Source organism: Dendrobates tinctorius, unplaced genomic scaffold (genome assembly GCF_039654945.1).
Source record: "Dendrobates tinctorius isolate UK_male_01 unplaced genomic scaffold, ASM3965494v1 ptg000107l, whole genome shotgun sequence".
Classification (NCBI taxonomy): Eukaryota; Metazoa; Chordata; class Amphibia; order Anura; family Dendrobatidae; genus Dendrobates; species Dendrobates tinctorius.
In genome coordinates, this window is record NW_027361775.1 from 39,163,461 (window position 1) to 39,187,603 (window position 24,143).

General features: G+C 43.2%; 1 protein-coding gene across 6 annotated transcripts in view; it reads right to left on the minus strand.

The window, feature by feature from the left end:
* Positions 1 to 24,143, minus strand: part of MASP1 (MBL associated serine protease 1) — a 245,757-nt gene that overhangs the window by 209,458 nt on the left and 12,156 nt on the right. For all 6 annotated transcript variants that reach the window (XM_073589389.1, XM_073589388.1, XM_073589387.1 and 3 more), the window contains exon 2: positions 3,205 to 3,430. In XM_073589389.1, coding sequence (XP_073445490.1) covers positions 3,205 to 3,430 — 226 coding nt within the window. The remainder of the gene's footprint in view (positions 1 to 3,204; positions 3,431 to 24,143) is intronic.

Consider the following 24,143-nt stretch of genomic DNA (forward strand, 5'->3'; position numbering starts at 1 on the left):
TACAGCATTTTGTAATGCTGTAGATAAGCCCCAGATGTAACCTGAAAGATAAGAAAAACAATTTAGATTATACTCACCCGGGAGCGGGGGCGGGTGCGGTGGGTGTCGCCGTCTGGTCCGGCGCTTCCCATCTTCTAGTGATGACTTCCTCCTTCTTACTTCTGCTGTGGCTCCTGTGCAGTGTACTTTCTCTGCCTTGTTGAGCAGAATAAAGTACTGCAGTGCGCAGGCGCTGGGAAAGGTCAGAGAGGTCCAGCGTCTGCGCACTGCAGTACTTTACTCTGCCCTCAACAGGGCAGAGAAAGTACGCCTGCACAGGAGCCGTAGCAGAACTAAGAAGGAGGATGTCATTTCTAGAAGATGGGAGGTGCCAGACCAGACGGCGACACCCATCGGACCGGACCAGACCCCGGGGTGAGTATAATCTAACTCTTTTTTCGTATCTTTCAGGTTACATCGGGGGCTTATCTACAGCATTACAGAATGCTGTAGATAAGCCCCTGATGGCTGTGGCCGCAGCTTATAGGCCAAAGATGGGGTGACAGATTCCCTTTAAAGGTAGTCTGTCAGCAGGTTTTTGCTACCTCGTCTGAGAGCAGCATGATGTAGGGAAAGAGAAGCTGAATCCAACAATGTATCACTTATATTACTGCATGCAGCAGTTTACAATCAGAGCTTTTAGACTTAGAATGAAGCAGAGCTGAGAAAACTCCCCCCTGTTAGACAGCCTGAACACATGTGGTGATAGCCTGTTTGTTAGTGATTCCCCATGTGTTGAGGCTGTCTAACAGCTACAAATCATGCAGCTGCAGGGACTTTAACATATACATGAGCACTCTCAGATGCTCGGATAACACTCGAGCGTGCTCAGATAAGACGTTATCCAAGCACGTTCACTCATCACTAAACAGCACGCACTTTTACAAGTGACATATTCATTAATTCTGGGTTTCAGTTTCGATCTCCTGCTGTTTTCAAATTATATAGCAAAAACCTGCTGCCTTTTAAATGAAACAGCCCATATTGAAAGAAAATCCAGCCTCAACCTTACTCATAATAATAGACTGCATACACCTAGCCAAGATTTCTGGAGAAAAGTGAATATGAAAACTTTTTGATTAGAGATGCGCAGATGATGCAAAATTCAAATTCACCTGTTTGTGTGGATTTTCTCTGGAAATTAGTCTTTACAATTTAATGTCCTTCACTATCTCTTCTGACCCCAACGCATAATAAACATAAGATAAAAAATAAAGAAAATCCTTATACTCACCTTAGGGCCCCGTCACACATAGCGACTTACCAGCGATCCCGACAACGATATGAACTTGTCAGGATCGCTGGTGTGTTGCTACATGATCACTGGTGAGCTGCCAAACAGGCAGCTTCACCAGTGATCAGCACCAGCGACGAGGAGCGCTCACGTCGCTGTGTACCTTAGATACCAGCGCGCTGGTGCAGGGAGCTGGTAACCAAGGTAAACAGTGGGTTTCTAAGCGCCGCGTGGCGCTTAGAAACCCGCTGTTTACCTTGGTCACCAGCATCCTGCACCAGCGCGCTGGCAACTAAGGTACATAGTGGGTTTCTAAGCGCCGCGCGGCACTTAGAATCCCGCTGTTTACCTTGGTTACCTGCTCCAGCTCGCTGATTGCTGGTCTCCCACCTGCCACACGCAGCGATGCATGCTGGCTAGCGGGAGACCAACAATCAAAAAAATGTCCAGGGCTTTTCACACCGATCAGTGATACCCGGCAGGGGGGCCAGTCGCTGATAGGTGTCACACACAGCGATCTCGCTGGTGAGATCGCTGTTGTGTCACGAAACTTGTGACTCAGCAGCGATCTCACTAGCGAGATCGCTGTGTGTGACGGTGGCTTTACTGTTCACCTTTCCTATCCCCCTGTTCCTCACCATCACCTATCCACTCTTCAATCTTCTGATCACCGCCTCTTGCACAGAAGTCATCATACAGAAGGTCACAACATCATGACATTATGACACACGCTGTCGCTGTGACCTCATGTGTCCCACGTCTCATCAGATAGGAAGTCCCATCTCAGTGTGAGAGGTGATGATTAGAAGACGCGCCAAGGTCTAGATGGTTGCCAGTGCAAAATGGAGGAGCTGGAAAGGTGAGCGGTAAAGTGAGTATAGGAATTTTTTTAAACATTTTTTAACCTTTTGATGGCATTTTACAGGTTCTCATAAAAGTGAATTACAAAATATCAGCATTTTTGAGAATACAGATTTTTTTTATAACATTCGAGTAGAGGAATGGCCTAACAATTTAGTGCACCTTCACATTTGCTTGTTTACCATCTACCTCCACCTTTCCCTGGCTCTATGAAACCAGAGATGTCAATCAAAGAAGAGGAAGGGGATGGAGATGGAAGGAAAACAAGCAGCTGGGAAGAAATAGATAAATGTTTGGCCCCACCACAATGCACAAATAGGTTGAACAGTCATTCTGTGCTGACAGAGTCCCTGTAAGAGAAGAGATAATTGCATTGCACAAGAAAAAGAAAAGGATATAAAAAGATAGCCAAGGTAAGGAAGGAAGGATCCTAGAGGTACAACTGGAAGCACAGTTTGCAAAGGCTAACTCAGTGATGTGAATCAGTGCAATAGGGGGGCAGGGCTAGTTGTCAAAAGTGTTTGAAATAGTATGCTCTGGACCATGCAACCCCATCCACAGAGCACATGCACACATTTGCTCATAAACATAAAGGTGTGATTAAATGATCTGAGGTAGGACTAGTCCAGGGTAAGACACTCATCATTGGACTAGCCCTGCTTTTCTAGTGTATACAATGCTGCAGAATTAAAGTTTAAAGTTTATTCTTGAAAGTTTGCAGTGTTAGTAAGTTAAGTTAAATCAAACAACATATTAGAAAAAAACCGAATTGACATGTATACTGTTATCATATTAGTTTTGAACAGTCAGAGTACTTGACAGGTTCCCTTTAATATTGATGTGTGAATAAGGCATAATAAGTATCAATCAGGTGTTGAAGGGAAAGTTGTATCATGAATACATTGGATTATTTAATGGACACAATGCAAAAAATAGGTTGTCTGGTACTACTACTGTATGTTGCCCTCACAAAAGGCAGGATTAACAAGTATAACAATGTCTTCCAGAATTCAAAATGAATGAGCTTTCATGAAGAGTTTTCTTTATGGTTTGGTCTCTGATTATTTTACCTTGGCATAATCATACTCGCAGAGGTAAGAGGGCTCCAAATCGAAATGAATGAAGTATAGCTTAATCCTGAATCCCTCAGGAACAGTAATATTCCAGGTCACCTCCGTTTCACTTGGATAAGAATCTGGAAAATAGGGTGTTCTGATCTCTCCATACATTTCACTGAGCACAATTATTTCTCCTTCACAAAGCAACCACAGAAAAGGAGTGAAAAGAATAAAACCCCTAGAAGAAAACACACAATAATATTATACAATTTTATAAGTAGACACATAAAATTACATTACAATACTATCCCTGTTTTATCTGTTTATTGGATTTTATCTGTGTAGTCGCTAAATTACATTACAATAATATTACCGCTTTTCTTATTTTCTATTTTTTAGCTTTAACTTTTTTGTCCCCTTCATCCTAGAGCCATAACTATTATATTTTTCTTTTCCTCATGTACTTTTGAGTGACACCATTTATTTTACGATTCAATGTACTGAAAAGCAGGGAAAAAATTACAAGTGCTGTAAAATTCCACACAAAAAAATGAAATTTCTATATAGTTTTTTTGGTTTGGTTTTTACAGTGTTCATTTTGCAGAAAAATGACCTGCCAATATAATTCCCCATGTCAGTCTAATACCAAACTTAAATTGTTATTTTATTATTTCACTGGTGTAGAAAAAGCAAAAAAAGTGGAATATTGATGCTCAACACAATTGTAAACACTTTACTCTAATAGATTAGGTATAGCAAATGTGAGGTTTACATTAATATTTCACTTTTCATAACTTCAATATTAAAATAATGGTGCTACCTAAAAAAAGATGGCAGAGATACCCACTAGGTATAAGTGGCCCCATATACAGTAAAGTGTGGAGGTCTGCTTCTCTTGTTAAATAAATTACACTCAAAAGTGAGCTGAACTTGCTGCAATAAGTAAGCTCATATCACTAATCAAGGAACTATTATCAATGGTGAAATGGGATACCCCAGGGAAGATGGATGTCAATGCCCAGCAGTCTAGCCATAACCAAATTACAGAATATCCTAACATTTAATGTGTTTATATGACAATATATTACATATCCTGTTGTTAGAATGAACTCAACTTCACTATATGAGCCAGCAATGCTCAGAACTGACAGTGGTCAGAATGCAGTGAATATCACAGAACAGGGTATATACATGAAAACCTACCGTGCAATGAAATTAGGTAGCAAAACATGGCATTTAGAAACACACAATGGTTAAATAGAATCTAAAGTTCTCACCCATTGCGTGTTCTGTGTCTCAGATGGGGGTGAATATAATTTTGATAAATTCTGTCCAGAAAGAGTCAGGAATGTAGTCTAGACCACCAGAGCCCTATAGCGGGTATATAAGACTCAAGTCCCAAGTACTCCTGCCGTAACAAGGGCAGTCCACAGACTGGTCGTACAATGAAGACCCTGCACTCTTCCCTATTGGACGTCCCAATGTGTCTCCTCCAAGTCATTCTTCGGGGGGGGGGGGGCTTTCCACTTGTATTCTCATTTTTTTTTTTTTAAACTGCTAGTGCATAGTGAACATGGGTACCTGCCTACTCTTGGCAGAGAACAGGTTGATGAAGCATCCATGTATAAATAGGGTTGACAATTAGTCATTAGCATTTTAAGGACTTACCCCTAAATTTCCCAGCCCTTTTCCAATTGATCCCACTTGCAGAAGAAGAACTCCCATGCTCCTTATCCAACTGATATGTGGCTATGCGCTCCAATTCACCTCACTTCCTGTGCTTGGAATGCATGCCCGAGTCACTTCTGTTTTTTTGAGCGCAGTGCCTACCTACTCCTGATGTCACTTCCAGTTGTGTAGCTGTGCTTTTTCTGGTGCCCTGGAAAAAAGGCCCTAATAGTGAACTGACTACATCAACGTTTAGGAAGCCAACCACCAACAACTCTTTTCTTAGATGGGATAGCAGACACCCCATAAACTTAAAAAGAGGTATTCCAAAAGGTCAGTACCTCAGGGTCCGCAGGAACTGCTCAACAGAGGAGCTTTTTGAGGTTCAGGCAAGGGAACTCAGAGATAGATTCCTCGAAAGAGGTTATCCACAGGGTGTTCTGAAAAGCCTATAAAGAGGCAAAATGCAAGAACAGGTCAAAATTAGTAAATCTCAAACAAAAAAAACCTTGAAACGGATGTCGCTAGGTTTATAATCACCTATGACAATGGGGCACAAAACAATTGTGAAATTCTGAACAAACATTGGCCCATTTTACTTATGGATGCAGATATTGGTGTGAAGCTAATTAAGTGTGCCCAAATCACCTATAGAAAAGGAAGGTCTCTAAATGATAGGTTAGTAAGCAGTCATTTTAAAAAAACTACAACAACCATGTGGCTGTCTAAAGAAGTGAAAGGATGTTTCAAGTGCGGACATTGCGTTGCCTGTCCACGTATTGAAGCAGGAAATTCCTTCATGAGCAGTGTAGCAGGGAGTAGTTGCAAAGTTAATACGTTTATTAATTACAGTAGGGGTTGGTTTACGAGGCCACTTGTGATTGTCGTTTGGAATATATCAGGAAGATGATCAGAGTATTCAAACGAAGAATAGGTGATCATGTAGATGAGGTTGAACATAAAAGGGACACACCAATATCGCAGCACATTAATGATTGCCATGGTATTGGCATTAAGAACTTGAAATTCATGAGGATTGAAAAGGTAACGACAATATTAAGAGATGAGGATTGGGATAGGGCCATACTACAGAAGAAGGCTAAATGGATTTTCTGTATGAAAACAGTTACACCACAAGGACTTAATGAACAAATTTTATATGGCTGCTTTATTTGAAATGCCAACCTTTGCCTATTGAAATATGCTTTAAACAAATGTATAATGGGGACATAACAATCCCTTCCACTGCTTTTTGAACCCTATAAACTATTGACAATCTACTGCCATGACACAGGAATTTATATCCTATTAATGTCTGTTTAACAAATTTCCTCTGTTCCCCTCCCTTCTCCCAAAACACTATCCAATGAAGAATTATTATACTAGATGTACCCTAGTCTCTTTTTATTCCCTGTAACAGGTATGCAACAATTAGGCTACACACAGTGTGATTCCAATGAGCAACACATACCGTAAAAATGGCACTCTGTATTGGAGGCATGCGATGGGGAGACTGAGGATCTATTGGTTGTGTGAGTAGATGCTATCACTATGGAGATCAAGGATACCGTTGATGCAGCAGTGATTGCGTTCCAGACTGCCAGAAGTAGAGCGGCTATGCGTACCACGCAACCGGAAGTGACATCATGAGTTGGTGGGCACTTTGCTCTCCAAATGCGGTGGTGATTGCATTCTAGAGCGCCGGAATAAGCACAGCTACAGAATTGGAAATTACTTGATGAGTAGGTGGGTGCTTTGCGCTCCAAAAAGTGGAAGTGATTAGGGCATGCATTTGAGTCACTGTAAGAGAGGTGAATTGGAGCGGCTACATACCTGTTGGATAAGGGAGTTTTTCTTCTGCAAGTGGGATCAATTGAAAATGGGCTGGACAATTGGGGCGGAAGTCTCTAAAATGCTAATGACTAATTTTCAATATTATTTATACACTAACTGAAGAGCCCAGCGCTGCCCAGGCATAGTAACTAACTACGGTTAGTTATAACAAATTATAATGATTATATCTATATATATATAAAGCTGTGTAGAGCCCCGCCCACGCCGCATGGCCACATTCACTATAATATCCCACATCATCCCGTCAGCCAGAGCTACCGGACTACTACCCCTAATATCCCACATCATCCCGTCAAAGCGAGTAAAAGTAGAATAGTGAAATTGCACAGAAACATGGTTCACTAAGATCCCAGATTTTCTACTGATCAGGCTGATAATCTCACTTATCTGCCACCATAAATATCAGTCATGCTTTTCACCAATGGACAAGCACAAACCTTATACACTAGTACAGTAGAGAAACCTTCACACACATTTTCATGCACCGTCAACTTGTAATTTGTCCGGCTGAGTTGCTCATGGATGTACAGCATCTGTATGCAGTATAGTATCATATTTAATGGGTTGTTATGGGAAATGCATTACGTGTTATATGGGTATATTCAGGTGAATTATGGGGAAAGTAGCACTTTAAAAAACTCACAGCGTCAGAGCACAGTAACACATCAATAATGCATAAAAGTGTCTGTGAGAAAATATTAAATCCACATGACATTTAATATGTTCACTTTCCTACATTCATATGTATCACTTAATGATATTACACGGGAGGGATTCATTTCTGTCATGTAATCACTGCTCCTTTCTGGTGGACAGGCAATGGCTGGAGCTTATGTTCCTGGGGATGCTAGATTTCTCCCACCATGTCAGTGTCTGCTGAGGTGTTGTCAAGTGGGAAAACTTGCGCATAGCAACCAATCACAGGTCAGCTACTTTTAACCAGCTCTGGTGAAATTAGAGGTGCTTAGTGATTGGTTGCAAGGAAAACTATTGGTCATAGCAACCAATCACAGTTTAGCTTCTTTTGAACAGCTCTGGTGAAATGAAAGATGCTTCGTGATTGGTTGCTGATATACACACACATACACACAAACACACACACACACACACATTGATTTTTATATATAGAGATGTATGCTTCATCAACCTGTTCTCTGCAGACTATACCAAGTAGGCAGGTAACTATGTTCATTTTGCACTAGCTAAACCCTATATGCAAATACAAGTGGAAAGTCCCCTGAAGAATGACTTGAAGGAAACACATTGGAACATCCAGTAGGGTAGCGTGCAGGGCCTTCATTGTAGGGTCAGTACTGGGCTGCCCTTGTTAGGGCAGAAGTACTTGGGGTTTGAGTCTTATATAGCTGCTATAGTGATCCATAGGGCTAAACTACATTCCCGACTCTTTCTGAACAGAATTTATCAGGGTAAAATTCACCTCACCTGAGACAAAGAACACACAGTGGATGAGAACATTTATAATAAAAGTTAAAATTTTATCCATTATGCCAATTGGATTAGTCTATGAAAGGGTGAAAACATTCCACATTGTTTAACCATTGTGTTTCAAAATGCCATGCTTTGCTATCTACTTTCCTTGCATGGTAGGTTTTAATGTATATACCCTGTTTTGTGATATTCACTGCATTCTGAACACTGTCAGCTCTGAGCATTGCTGGCTCATATATTGAAGTTGTGTTCATTATAACAACGGTATATATCTATTGTCCTATAAATACACCAAATATTAGGATATTCTGTCATTTGGTTATGGCTAGACTGCTGGACTATGACATGACATGCATCTGTATTCCATTTCACCACTGATAATAGTTCCTTGATTGGTGATATGAGCTTACTTATTGCAGGAAGTTCAGTTCACTTTTGAGTGTACTTCATTTAACAAGTGAAGTAGACCTCCACACTTTATATGGGGTCACTTATACCTAGTGGGTATATCTGCCATCTTTTTTAGGTGGCACCATTATTTTAATTTTGAAACTATTAAAAGTTAAGTATAATTTAATTGGTGAAAAAGATGGCAATAGGTAAAAACAAATATGCCTGTGTGACCATTTTATGAGACCTGTAACATTTTTATTTTTTTTGGGTTGTTCAGTTGCTTGAGGGCTTGTTATTGGCATGGCGACCTGACATTTTTTATTTATATCATTTTTGGGTAGATATTTGGGTAGATCACTTTTTATTCCAATTTGTGTAGTGATGCAGCGACAAAAATAAATGTGTTTACCTATTTTGTTAATGAGCTAATTAGTTTTATGTTTTAATGCATTGGACTCTTGGCATTTATACCAAATATTTAAATTAAAAAAGGATAAATTTATTTGAAATAGTGAGAATGTGGGCGGTTTTCTACATTTTCAAAAACATTAGTTTTTGCTTTTTATTTTAGTCCCTTTAAGATACTTGAACCTGCAATCATCTGATCCCTTGCACTGTATACTGCAACACCACAACATTGAAGTATACAGTACTAAAAATCAGTCTCCTATGAAGTAGTTAACAGAACTTGGCTGCACCAGCTGCTTTTATAGGCAAATCCTGACTGTGTGACAAAGCCATTATCTGCCGACAATGATATAAGCTAACTTTCTAAACCTCCATGAATTAATGGGACCCAACATATGGTGTCAATGCTAGTAGATTTGACTGATTTTGGCAAAAATCTGCATACCACTTAATTTATACTGTACAATTAGAAATGAGCGAACCCATGTATGTTCAGGTTCATCAGATTTGACCAAACTTTAGTCCAAAGTTCGATTTGGGTACCAGAACTATACCCAAACTTGAATCTGACCCCCAGAGAAATCAATGGGGACCGGAACTTTGGTGCTGTACAAGGGCTGTAAAATGGTGTTTCTATTTTTTCTCTCTCTTATAAAAAGATCCATTTTCAAATGCACAAATATGGTACTGTTTCAATTGATAATATATTCCATACATTAAACATATGCCCACAAATGACTACGTTACAAAAATGTACAGTACAAAATTTACAATTTTAAAACATCAAAGAAATGTGTTTTCAATGATCCATTAAACATATTTTAGTAGGAATCATGTAAATAGCAAAAAGACAGAAGAAAATGCTGCTTTGGGTTGAGCAATCTATATAATCAACAGGGTAAAGCATAAAATACATTGATTTGCATGAAAAAAATTGAATTTAGTTTTTCAAAGAAGATAAGCAATCTGCAATCTCTGTTCCGTACCAGTAGTACTTGAGATACTCAGGCTGTCTGAAATGTATGAAAAGTAACTCACTAATACATTAAGAACAGGCACAGCACATAAAACATCAAACACTGTCTCTGTCCACACACTACTCTTGGAGGTTTTATTTTTCCTTAAATTTTTTTTACAGTCTAGAACAAGTCAGATGTTTTATAAAGAGGCACCATAAGATCATATAATGAAACGTTAATGAATAAGTTATTGTTGAGAGGAAACTATCCTTATAAGCAGACAATGATTCTATGAGGTTTATGTGGAAGGTGTTTTGGTTAAGTACTGTATAATTGTGTTTGGAGAGGTGTAAATATTGTGGCTGCAGGTGTTGCAGTTGCACCCAGTCTCCTGAACTTAAGGGGCCCAAAAAGTTCCCATGGCCCATAAAAGATTACTATTCCAGAAAACAAAATTTCTTTGAATTGCTTTAATGAGATGTGCAAATCAGAGTTGAGCCAATTAATACACCGAGGTTCGAAGTCGCGTTGAAATTACTGAGATCTGCAGTTCCACACGAATAATCTGCGATTAATAGTGATGAGCTCATTACTCAATCGAGTATTGTGGTTGCTCGAACCCCATGCTTGAGTCTCCACCCCGCAACCCCATGCTTGAGTCTCCACCCCGCATGTTTTGCTGCTGTTAGAGAGGCAGTAAACATGCGGAGATTGCCTGCCATGCACAGTAATGCCGTAGACATGTTGGCTACTGGCATTATTGTGATTGACTAGCTGCATCGCGTCATCAGGTGTTATATAAGACCCAGTGATGCAATTCTTGGCACACTCTCCGCTGGAAGCAGTTCACAGAGAGTTTATCTAGGCAGGAGAGTTTATATTAAAGCAGGCCTATAGGCAGTGTTAAATTACTATAGATGTTGTATATCGCTGCTGCACCATTAAAACAAAAGTTCTTTTCAGGGATACATACTATCCTTTCTCTAGTAAAACTGCTGTTACCTGCATTCAATGTAGGGATAGCTGATGGAGGAGGGATAATTTTGGATTAGAGGCATATAGGCAGGTGTATTGCCTTACTGTTCTTCTATAGGTATATTGCTGCTGCAACCTAAAAACAAAAGTCCTCTTCAGGGCTGCGTATTTTATTTTTCCTACTAATACCGAAAAGTTTGCAGGATATACTATAATCCTTATGGTAATTTAAAATGTGCATGGCTTGCGGGAAGGGGTAGAGAAGTGTGTGTGCTGCTGATTGTGTATACAGAGTTTAAGACCGTGGGTCAGGTGAAACTGTGCCTACTTTGGGAGCTCAACAAACATGCTCATCCACAAGACCTAACATCCTGTCCTACGTTGCAGGGGGGCACGGGAAGCCAGAACTGTGCAAACAAATGGTTAGTTGGATGGCACGGACCTCAAACATGGACTTTTCCTGAAAGTCCGTGTTACTATTCGGGTTCTATAGCTTGATCAAGCCTTTTCTGTGTGGGCACTTCAATCACAGCCATGTCATGTATTGGCATGGTTGTGATTGGCTTGCAAGTCATGTTCAAAAAATTAATAAATGATTTAAAATAAAAAGACATGGGGTCTCCCCTACTCTTGTAAAGCTGACAGCTGTGAGCTGCAGTCATCAGCTGTCAGCTTTATATTGGCTGGTTATCAAAAATAAAGGGGTCTCCACACTGTTTTTTTTTCAATTATTTAAATAAATAAATAAATAATAACGAAAAAATAGTGTGGGATCCCTCTCATTTTTGATAACAAGCCAAGCTAAAGCAGATAGCTGGGGGCAGATATTCTCAGGCTGGGAAGGGGCCTTGGATATATGACCAGGTGTAACCTTAATGATGTCACTGCTGATCATACATCGACGCATTCTCATGTTCAGCATGACCTGTTGCCCAGTTGAGCAGTAATGTTTGTCATCGCTCAGCAATGCAACTATATGAGGCTGAGTTGGAGTTTGTTGTGGGACATATGGATTATCAGGAGAGAAGTGAGTATTACTTTGATATTTTATTTTCATTTTTACGTTAATAAATTGGTTAAAGAAGGTCGGGGAGTATTCATTTCAATTACACGACTTTTTCTCTGTGTCTCATAGAGACTAAACACAATTTTGCTACCTAGCTGATAGTGGCCATTCTATGTATCTCCCTTCCTGTGCGTGCTAGAGCTAGAATGACTTGAGACCCAGCCAGGTGCTTGCCCTGGTCTGGGGATCTCAGAAATATATATGATGTACAGCTAGGATGTATAGTATTTCCGTAACTCCTTTATGAAATCCTAGCTGGCTGAACAAAGGACTCAGGCCAAATGGCTTGGATCCAGAGGGGGTCGTCCTGTAGAAGGTTGCATACCAGCTAGCTAGTTGGATGTGAATCCTCTGATTGAAGCTGGCCAGGTGTCATATTACCACAGCATGTGCTGAATGATTTTTATAATTCTATGCCCAATAGTATACAGATGATTGACATGGAGTTATGCCTCCAATATTCTTCACAAGCCCCACACCAGTTTTTTCTTTTATTTATTTTCTAAATGGACTGTCGCCGGCAGGTGAATACTCTGAGCAGTGTCTCTTGCTCTCACTGATATTACCGAGACAAGGATTACGCTGGTGAGAGTTGTACTAATCATCAGCCAATGCCTGACCGGCAGTAACCTTATCACTGTCAGTCACAGCTGCTGGCTCACATGCTGTCATCTGTGTGACATCATGGGAATTGCAGTGCTGTGACCACTATTAACCTGTAATGTTACCGCCAATCAGAACCGGTGTTTCTCTCACTGTCATATAGATGACAGTGTGAGAAACACTGGATGTTAGGGCCCCCCATTCATTTGAAAATGGTCTGGGTTCAGGTTTAAGATTTGTTCTGGTACCTGAACCAAAAAAATTTTTTAAGTTCAGCTGAACCCGACGGGCCCGAATATCCATAGGTCCACCTATCACTGCGGATAATGATTCCAGTGTGTTTTGCAGCACCACCCTATCTTCAACATGGTCCAGTCTCTCTAGCCAATAGTCTGGGCCACATAATCCTCATGCTGATCCTCCTTCCTTCCATTGAGAGTCCCAGGAAACAAGTGATTCCACACTCGGACACTCTGACGAGCTCTTTACTCCATTTATTCCATTTTTTAATTCTGGTCTCTCGCCCTGCATGTTTCTATATTGACATGAGGAGCACATGTGTAGTGATACCCACATATTATAACAACCACGGTCAGAAGAAGATAATGGTGGGGAACGCCATCAGTGTCTCAAGAGGTAGATGATTATGAGACACAGTTGCCATCAAATGATATTGTTAAATCAACAAGTCAGGATGACCAGAGTGTGGATTGAAAGACAAGGTGGTGGACAATGAAGTCACTGATCCAAACTGGGAAGGTGCCATTCAGAGCGAGGACAGCAGCATAGAGGAGGAGAGTTCTGCAACAGGCAGCAAGGGGCTGTGAGGTGGTCATAGGGAGATGGTGGGCAATTGTTCCCTAGAGCACCTACACGTGGCAAGTTCCCAGGCCGAGGGTTAACTGTTCCCCAGACTAGTGCTTTTTCGAAGAAAGTGTGGACTATTAAAGAACGATCATTTGCAACCATTCCTGAACCGCATCTTCCTCCTCATCCTCCATCTACGAATTGTCATCCTGGAGCACATCGACCATATCATTTGCAAGCTAGAAACACTGCAGCACTGACTTGGCAAAGTGGCATCAGGCTCTTTTGAAACTAATTTGTTTAGGTGACAAACAGCACATTGCTGCAGATTTGTTGAAAGGTAAAACAGACTAGACAGATCTGTTGCTAATGCAGCTAAACCTATAACCAGGCATGTTCGTGTGTGATAATGGCCGTAACTTCATGGCTGCTCTGAAGCTTGGCAAGCTCACACATGTACCATGCCTGGTCCACGTGCGCTCAACTTAGTGATTCAGCGGTTTCTGAAAACCTACTCAGATTTTCCTGAACTACATGTGAAAGTAACCTGCATGTGCACCCATTTCTGCAAGTTCGCTACAACTGTGGCCGGTCTGGCAGTCCTGCAGCAGTGCTTGCAAGTGCTACATTACCAACTGGCGTGGGACATGACCACACACTGGAGCTCCACATTACACATGTAAGCAAGGTTTTGTGAGCAGCAGAGGGCAGTAATTGAATACCAGTTACAACATTGCCGTTGGTATTCCGTCAGTCTCCGCACATAACATCTGACGAATGAACATGGATGTCTGACATCTGAGAGGTAGAGATGAGTGACTTTGCCTTTTTCCGGTCGAGTCGGGTTTCATGAGCACCCCAAGGAGTACGGTCGCCACAGTGGCATTACCTTCCTCCTAGGGAGTGTGATGTCATGTTTGGGAGCAACGAAGGATCTCTCTAGCAGTTAAACCAACACACAACACAGTTCCCACTCCAGGCCAGCAGGGAGAGCTCTGAACCTGACTGCTGAGGAGCTGCTCTCTGTGGTCGGGAGGAGGTAAGTTAGGGCAGTCTGTGAAGGGAAGGAGACGTGTGGACATGAGAAGGGGAGCTGGAGAAGTGACACTGCAGCACTGGTCAATCTGATCAGAAACCACAGGTGGTGTCACGTATCATTCACCTATAAACGTTATTCACCCCTTTGCATGGACACCCAGTGCCACGGACCGGATCACCACCACCATGACACATCCCTCTGAGACACCGGCCCGATAACGATTAACTCCACTGCCCTGGCTGGTGACCCACACTCCATGTCAGATTTATCGTGGACTGGGGAATTCACGATTTGACTTGATAACCCAGGCATGGTATGTGAGAAACAGCTAATGTGAAGTGTGGCCTGCTGCATCATTCACTTTTGGTGGGGGTGAAGGACACAGGAAAGGGGTTCTTCCTGACCAGGAGCCAGCAATTTTTTGAAACTTCAGAAGAGGAGGGCATATTAGCTGGAGCCTGTTTCGGCAATGTAAGCCAAAACCAGTTCCTGATGCTCTGGCTTTAAAAGCGGTTAACCTACTCCCAGAAAAGGTAGCCTTCCAGGCCTTCCGGAGCCAGACCATGATGCAGGCTCAACAGCTCCTGCCTAAGCTGCTATTGTGCTTTTGCCACTACTTGCAGATGCACCACCACCATCAGTACCAGCTGCCCCCCCCCCCACGCCCACGTTCGCGGCCTCTTCCACCATACTTCCAAATTTTGGAGAAAATGTACCCAAAATAACATCAGCTATATACAGTCAAAGGATAATTGTAAATCTCCGTATATATTTCATGAGTCACACAGAGACGCTCACAGGCTCAGTATGGATTAGACAAGAATATAAAAAGTAGAAAAAGGGTACAGTATCATCAGATAGCAAGTATATATATATATTATAGTTTAAACATTCTAAATCTCCGTATATATTTCAGGAGGCAGACACAGACGCTCTCAGGCTCAGTATAGATTACAACACAATATAGAAAGGTAATGGATCTGAAGCATACAGCTGTATACAGTGTAGGGGTCATTGTCAATCTCTGTATTTTTTTCCAGAGTCCGAAACAGACTCTCACTTGGTCAGTTTGGATTAGACCAGAATATAAAAAGCAGTAAATGGGTAATGTATCTCAAGCGTAGAGCTGTATACAGTGTTGGGGTAATTTTTAAATCTACATATAAATTGCAGGAGTAACTCACAGACTCTCACACGCTCAGGATGGATCACACCACAATATAAAAAGAAGATCCGCAAGAAATAATCACACATGTGGGCCAATGTTCCAGGTGTCAGTGATACACTTAGAGTGGTGGGTGGAGGAGGACTTTCTGGCAGAAAGGGTACAGTATCAAAAGATACCAGGTATATATAGCATAGTTTAAACATTAAAAATGTACGTCTATATATCAGGAGTAGTGTTGGGCCACCCCGCTAGTGTTCGAGTTCGGTTCAGTTCGTTGAACAGGAGTCAAGTTCATGAACATTCGACGAACACCATCGAACCCCATTGAAAACAATGGCAGGCAAACACAAACACATACAGTACAAACATATAGAAAACACATACAAAACACTTTAAAAGGTGTCCCAAAGCAGACAAAATGCTCAGAAGACACAAATAACACATGGAAAAGGGCAACTACATATAGGAAAGAGGTGGAGGAGTAAAAGGAGGAGGAGGAGACACAGATATAGGCATGTCATGCCCTTATAAAGTCAAGAAAGGCTTGGAATAAAAATCTAAAATAAAAAAAATTCTAAAATTCTAAAATCGAAGATGATCATATACCGTCGGACTTCCCACCATAAATTATGCCAACTGCCAATCAGGCGGTGCTATTCCCACGACCCTCCGAACAGCGTCCATGAAGGCAAAGTGTTTGGTTTCCGGGAACAGTATGGATGCAAAGCTGAACCTTAAAGGAATTTCCAGAAGGGCACCACCAGGAGTGGAGCCTGCGGCTTAATTGGACTCCACACGGGCAACCTCGACCATGCCAGCCACAGGAAGGATGGATAGATTGCAAGCTTTCTCGATTCTGTGGGTGGTGGTGCATGGCCGTTTTTAGTTGTGCTAGCGATTTGTCAGCTTAATTCCGTTAACGAACGAGACTCTGGCATGTCCCTGCGGTCTGCGTCCAGCTTACTAGAGGGACACGCGAGGCTCTGGCACGCGAGATCGAGCAATAACAGGTCTGTCATGCCCTTACATGTCCGGGGCTGCATGTGCGCTACACTGAAAACACCAGCGTGTGTTGCTTACAGGTGCGGATAGCCCGCTGAACCCCATTAGTGATGGGAATCTGGGATTCCAATTCTTCCCCGCGAACAAGGATTTCCCAGTAAGTGCAGGTCAACCAGAATTCCGGAATTAGGCCTAACCGGCATTCCAGAAAGAATGTGAAAAAATTAAGTGTACAAATCACAGGTGCTGTAACTTGCTTAACAGCTAGGCTCCTCTGCTGAGTAGCACACAGTTCTTACATAAACAGGCGGCATAGCTAGGTTCACGGGTGGGCTCCTCTGCTGAGCAGTAGACACAGGTACTAGGCCCAAAGTATTCACTGGGCTAAATGGAGTTAAAAAATGGTTCTTACATAAACAGGCGGCACAGCTTGGTTCATGGTTGGGCTCCTCTGCTAAGTAGCAGACACAGTTACTAGACCCAAAGTATTAACTGGGCTAAATGCAGTCAAAAACTGGTTCTTTCATAAACTGGCGGCATAGCTAGGTTCACGGTTGGGCTCCTCTGCTGAGTAGCAGACAGTGCTACAAGGCCCAAAAGGATGTTCTGGACAAGATGCTGTAAAAAATTATTAGAAACACACACGATGTAGCTCCTTGACAGGTGTACTACACCGCTGGCTACCAGACACCGCTACTATGCCATGAAACTGTCTATTAACATTGAAAACCATTATTAATGTAAAAATAAAGTTACGCTTTTGGTGAACGAACCGTTCTCAAATGGAACCTCGAACAGCCGAATTTTAAGCAAAGTGTTCGAGTTCGACGAACGGCTCGAACACTGCCCAAAACAGCTTGAATTTGAACTTGGCGAACAGTTCGACTTGAACACCGCTCATCTCTAATCAGGAGGCAGACTCAGACTTTCTCAGGCCCAATATGGATTCGACAAGATTGTAGAAAGTTGAGAAAGGGTACAGTATCACCAGATAACAGGTATATATAGCATAGTTTAAACATTAAAAATCTCCATGTATATTTCCAGAGTCCGACAAAGACACTCACAGCCTCAGTATGGATTAGACAAGAATCTAAAAAGTAGAAAAAGGGTAATGTATTCGAGGCGTACACCAGTATACACTGTTGGGGTATTTTTAAATCTTCATATATATTTCAGTCTCAGTAAGACAGTCCAGACTCTCCGCAAGAGGAAACGAGATGGATACAAGTACAGACTGAAAGTCGAGTGAGTCCAGAAATTTTGGAATTACTAATCATAGAAAAAACTCCCGGGAGAATTCTCAGAGGCGATGCTGACCCTTAATTACTTTGTCTGTGGAGACAGCGAAAACAGTTCTTTGTGAAGAAAGGGTTGCTGTATCGCAGTACCATGGATCCCATCACCGTTACTCATCTCCATCAAATTGTGATCACAGGGAGAGATGTAGACATGGTCCTCACTGCCTATCATGATCTGTCAGGTAACTTTGGAGTGCAAAAGACAGAAGCCACAGGCCGTAGGCGATTCGATTGCATGGGCATGAGATGACACATTTAAAAATGTGGGCAGGAATGTCACACGTCTGTGAGTAGGAAAACTGTGAAAGCTGATGAAAACTACCACTGCATCTCATTGTGAGTCGACGTCCATAACAAATGGAAGCCATTGATCATCTGAAGATAGAGCCCAGCAGGAGAGGGCATAGATACGTCTTAACCATCATCTATCATTTCACCAAATTTGTATTGGCAGTCCCAGTGCAGTATTTAACAGGCCAGACTACACAGTGGTGGAGCAGGGAGAGGTAAGTATTGCAAGTGCTGGGGCCCTGAGCAAGCAGGGGGGGGCCCACTCGTGGGCGGCGGTACTGGCACAGGGCCCCTCATAGTATGCCGGTGTGTCTGACGGTGGGTGTGCACCTCCACAGTCAGAGACACTTGATTGTTCTATGAGGGACCCTGTGCCAGTGCCGTCGCCCAAGACTGGGCCCACCCACCTGTCCAGGGCAATGGCACTCGCACGGGTGCATGCGCCAGGTGGTGACCCCAGCCCTGGGGGGAGGTAGCCCAGTTAGGGAGGTTGAAAAAATGGCATATGTTGATGTTGGACATTCAGCAGCTGCAAATGGAGGAATTGGAGAAGTCCGAGGAAGAGGAGGACAAAAATGAGCCATTTTTCTGGCAACCTATGTGTCATCAGGGGAAGGTGGGACAAAATCCTTAGAAACCCATGCATGGTTCATTTTAATGAAGGTTAGATCATCAACATTTTGGGTCGACAGACAGGTCCTTTTTTCTGTCAGGATTGATCAAGCAGCACTGAAGACTCTTTCGGACAGCACACTAGCAGCAGGGCAAGCTAGCTCCTGTAAGGCATATTGTGCTAATTCAGGCCAGGTGTCCAGTTTACAGGCCCAGTAGTCAAAGGGGAATGACCTGTGAAGGAGAACATCCATATGGGAGGAGAAGTAGTTTGTAACCATAGTTGACAACTGCTGTCTCCTGTCACTTTCAATTGATGCAGTATTACCAGTCGTGTGAGCGGTACTAGAAAAATCAGTCCACAACATGGTCATGAAACCCCTGTCTCCAACGCCACTTCAGATGTGTGCACCACGAACACCTCTTCCATGTTGCCCCCTACGGCTTGTGGGAGAACCATAACCGCTGCTGTGTGCTGGGAATGCCTCAAACAAACAGTTTACCAGAGTTGCTTGTTTGTTAGCCAATATTAGCTCTAGGTTCTCCTGTAGCATGATGTTTTGGAATTTGCCTTTATAGCATGGATCCAGGATGCTGGCCAACCAGTAGTAGTCATCGTTCATCATTTTGGCAATACGGGGGTCCTTTTTAGGATCTGCAAAGCATAATCACACATGTGGGCCAATGTTCCAGGTGTCAATGATGCACTGCGAGTGCTGGGTGGAGGAGCACTTTCTGGCAAATCCACATCCCTCCAGTCACGCACAAACCCTGTACCTGACCTTGCCACGCCAACATTTTCTCTTGCCCCCTGGGAAGAATCCTCCTCCCCTAAATAATCATCCCCATCATCATCCTCCTCCTCTTCCTCTTCTTCCTCCACCTCGTCCAGGAGAGGACCCTGAGCAGACAATGGCTGACTGTCATCAAGGCTTCCCTCCTCCTCTTCCTCCTCGGCTGCAGACGCCTGCTCCTTAATGTGCGTCAAAGTTTGCATGAGCAGACGCATAAGTGGGATGCTCATGCTTATGATGGTGTCGTCTGCGCTTTCCAGCCGTGTGCATTCCTCAAAACACTGAAGGACTTTACAGAGGTCTTTCAGCTTCGACCACTGCACACCCGACAACTCCATGTCTGCCCTCAAACTGCCTGCCCGTGTATCCTCCCGCAAATGCATTACAGCCTGCCTCTGTTCGCACAGCCTCTCAACCATGTGCAGGGTGGAGTTCCACCTTGCAGCAACGTTGATAATTAGGCGGTGCTTGGGAAGGTGGAGCAATCGCTTCTGCATACGACTGGAGTGTACGGGCGACCGGCGGATGTGCGAGCACAGTCTTCGCACCTTATGGAGCAGGGCTGTTAACTCCGGATAATTATTGAGGAAGCACTGCACCACCAGGTTCAAGGTGTGAGCCAGGCAAGGTATGTGTCTGAGTTTTGAAAGGGCTATGGCTGCCACAAAATTCCGGCCGTTATCACTAACTACCTTGCCTGCCTCAAGATGTAGACTGCCCAGCCATGACTCAGTTTGTCGCTGCAAGTAGTCAGCCAGTACCTCCGCGGTGTGACTGTTGTCGCCCAAACACATCATCTTCAACACAGCCTTCTGACGCTTACCACTAGCTGCTCGATAGTGGGACACCTCGTGTGCAACACTGGCAGTTGCGGATGGAGTGCTCGTGCGACTGCGCTCTGTGGATGAGTTTTCGCTTCTGGAGGAGGAGGAGGGTTGAACGCCTACAGCCAACTGTTTCCTATACCGTGGGCTAGGCAGCACTGTCCCACCGCTGCTGTCCCCTGTGGACCCTGCATCCAACACATTAACCCAGTGCGCAGTGATGGACACATAACGGCCCTGGCCATGCCTACTGGACCATGCATCAGTTGTGAGGTGCACCTTTCCACTCACTGATTGCTTGAGTGCATGGACAATGCGGTCTTTCACATGCAGGTGGAGGGCTGGGATGGCTTTTCAAGAAAAGAAGTGCCGACTGGGTAGGTCATAGTGTGGTGCTGCGTAGGCCATGAGTTCGCAGAAAGCTTCGCTTTCAACCAACCGGTAGGGCATCATCTCTAACTAGATTAGTTTGGCAATGTGGGCGTTCAAACACAGTGTATGCGGATGAGAGGATGAGTACTTTCTTGTCCTACTCAGGGTCTCTGGTAGGGTGAGCTGGACTTGAGAGCTGCATATGGTGGAACTAGCGGTGGACATGGCGGACTGAGAGAGGGTTGGTGATGGTGATGGTGTTGGTGGTCTAGCTGATGGCCTAGATTCAGTCTTTCGTAGCAATAACATTGTGATTCCCTGACTGCTTTGGCCTTGCGACGACACCTCAACATTTGCTGCTGGTGGTGTGCTAACCGGTGGGCTTACAGTGGGGGAAGCAATGTTGCGTTGCTGACTACCTTCATTCGGAGCAGGTGCACTTGTGGTACGTGAGGTTTGGTAGTCCGTCCACGCTTGCAAATGCATGGTGGTTAAATGTCTAAGCATGCAACTGGTATTCAAATTTCTCAGATTTTTTCCTCGGCTAAAGGTCTTTGCGCACTTCTTAGAGATAACCTTTGCCTGATCATTAGGATTTTGTTCAAAAAAGTGCCACACTGCACTCTTCCTACTATGAAAGACATTTTGAGGCCTTGCACGCTGTGCTAATTTGACCGTCTGGCCAAGCTGTCCTGCAACTCTTTTGTTTTTTGTAACCAGTTTTTGGACTGCTACTGGCCTGCCAGATAACAGCTGTTGCGATGTCTATGCCTGCTGCGGATCCTCCTCCTCCTCTTCTGAGCTATTGGCAGCGGCACCCTCTTCCCCCAATGGATGCCAATCTGGGTCAACAACTGGGTCATCCATCACCTCCTCTTCAATTTCATGTGCACCTTCCTCTGTGCCATCATGTAAGGTGGTATAGTATGTGGGAAGGGGCACCTGAGTTTCATCAGGATCAGATTCTGACTCAGTACACTGCGAGGACAATGTAGTGCTCTGAGTGAAAGTACCAGCAGAAAAATCTAGCAGTGGCTGTGGATCAGTGCACTCCATGTCAGATTCATCTTGGACTGGGGAATTCATGATTTGACTTGATAACCCAGGCATAGTATGTGAAAAGAGCTCCATGGAGTAATCTGTAGTGTGGCCTGCCGCATCCTTCACTTTTGGTAGGAGTGAAGGACACAAGGAAAGGTGTTGTTCCTGACCAGGAGCCTCCACTGATGACTCAGTGCTTTTATTTTTTGAAACTTCAGCAGAGGAGGTGATATGGCTGGAGGCTGTGTCAGCAATGTAAGCCAAAACTTGTTCCTGAAGCTCCGGCTTTAAAAGCGGTTTACCTACTCCCAGAAAAGGGAGCCTTCGAGGCCTTGTGGAGCCAAATGATGACGCAGGCTCAACACCTCCTGCCTTAGGTACTATTGTGCTTTTGCCACTACCAGCAGATGCACCACCACCACCACCATCAGTACCAGCTGGCAACCCCTGCCCACTTCCACGACCTCTTCCACCATACTTCCTCATTTTTGGGAAAATGTACCCAAAATACCACCAGCTATACTGTATGGTACTATAAAATAAGATACAAGGTGTATATAGTATTGGGGAGAATTTGTATCTCCCTAGAGATTTTAGGAGGCTGAACAATTATCTCAGGCCCACTATAGATTACACCTCAATTTAACAGGCTGAAATTGGCTGGTGTATGACAAGGTACAAGGTGTATATAGTATTGGGGAGAATTTGAATCTCCCTAGAGTTTTTAGGAGGCTGAACAATTATCTCAGGCCCATTATAGATTACACCTCAATTTAACAGGCTGAAATAGGCTGGTGTATGACAAGGTACAAGGTGTATATAGTATTGGGGAGAATTTGAATCTCCCTAGAGATGTTACGATGCTGAACTATTATCTCAGGCCCACTATAGATTACACCTCAATTGAACAGGCTGAAATTGGCTGGTGTATGAGAAGGTACAAGGTGTATATAGTATTGGGAAGAATTTGAATCTCCCTAGAGATTTTAGGAGGCTGATCAATTATCTCAGGCCCACTATAGATTACACCTCAATTTAACAGGCTGAAATAGGCTGGTGTATGACAAGGTACAAGGTGTATATAGTATTGGGGAGAATTTGTATCTCCCTAGAGATTTTAGGAGGCTGAACTATTATCTCAGGCCCACTATAGATTACACCTCAATTTAGCAGGCTGAAATTGGCTGGAGTATGATAAGGTGCAAGGTGAATATAGTATTGGGGAGAATTTGAATCTCCCTAGAGATTTAAGGAGGCTGAACAAATATCTCAGACCCACTATAGATTACACCTCAATTTAACAGGCTGAAATTGGCTGGTGTATGACAAGGTACAAGGTGTATATAGTATTGGGAAGAAATTGAGTCTCCCTAGAGATTTTAGGAGGCTGAACTATTATCTCAGGCCCACTATAGATTACACCTCAATTTAACAGGCTGAAATAGGCTGGTGTATGACAAGGTATATGGTGTATATAGTATTGGGGAGAATTTGAGTCTCCCTAGAGATTTTAGGAGGCTGAACTATTATCTCAGGCCCACTATAGATTACACCTCCATTTAACAGGCTGAAATTGTCTGGTGTATGTCAAGGTACAAGGTGTATATAGTATTGGGGAGAATTTGAATCTCCCTAGAGTTTTTTAGGAGGCTGAACAATTATCTCAGGCCCACTATAGATTACACCTCAATTTAACAGGCTGAAATAGGCTGGTGTATGAGAAGGTACAAGGTGTATATAGTATTGGGGAGAATTTGAATCTCCCTAGAGATTTTAGGAGGCTGAACAATTATCTCAGGCCCACTATAGATTACACCTCAATTTAACAGGCTGAAATAGGCTGGTGTATGACAAGGTACATGGTGTATATAGTATTGGGGAGAATTTGAGTCTCCCTAGAGATTTTAGGAGGCTGAACTATTATCTCAGGCCCACTATAGATTACACCTCAATTTAACAGGCTGAAATTGTCTGGTGTATGACAAGGTACAAGGTGTATAAAGTATTGGGGAGAATTTGAATCTCCCTAGAGTTTTTAGGAGGCTGAATAATTATCTCAGGCCCATTATAGATTACACCTCAATTTAACAGGCTGAAATAGGCTGGTGTATGACAAGGTACAAGGTGTGTATATAGTATTGGGAAGAATTTGAATCTCCCTAGAGATTTTAGGAGGCTGAACTATTGTCTCAGGCCCACTATAGATTACACCTCAATTTAACATGCTGAGGTAGGCTTGGGTATGACAAGGTACAAGGTGTATATAGTATTGGGGAGAATTTGAATCTCCCTAGAGATTTTAGGAGGCTGAACTATTATCTCAGG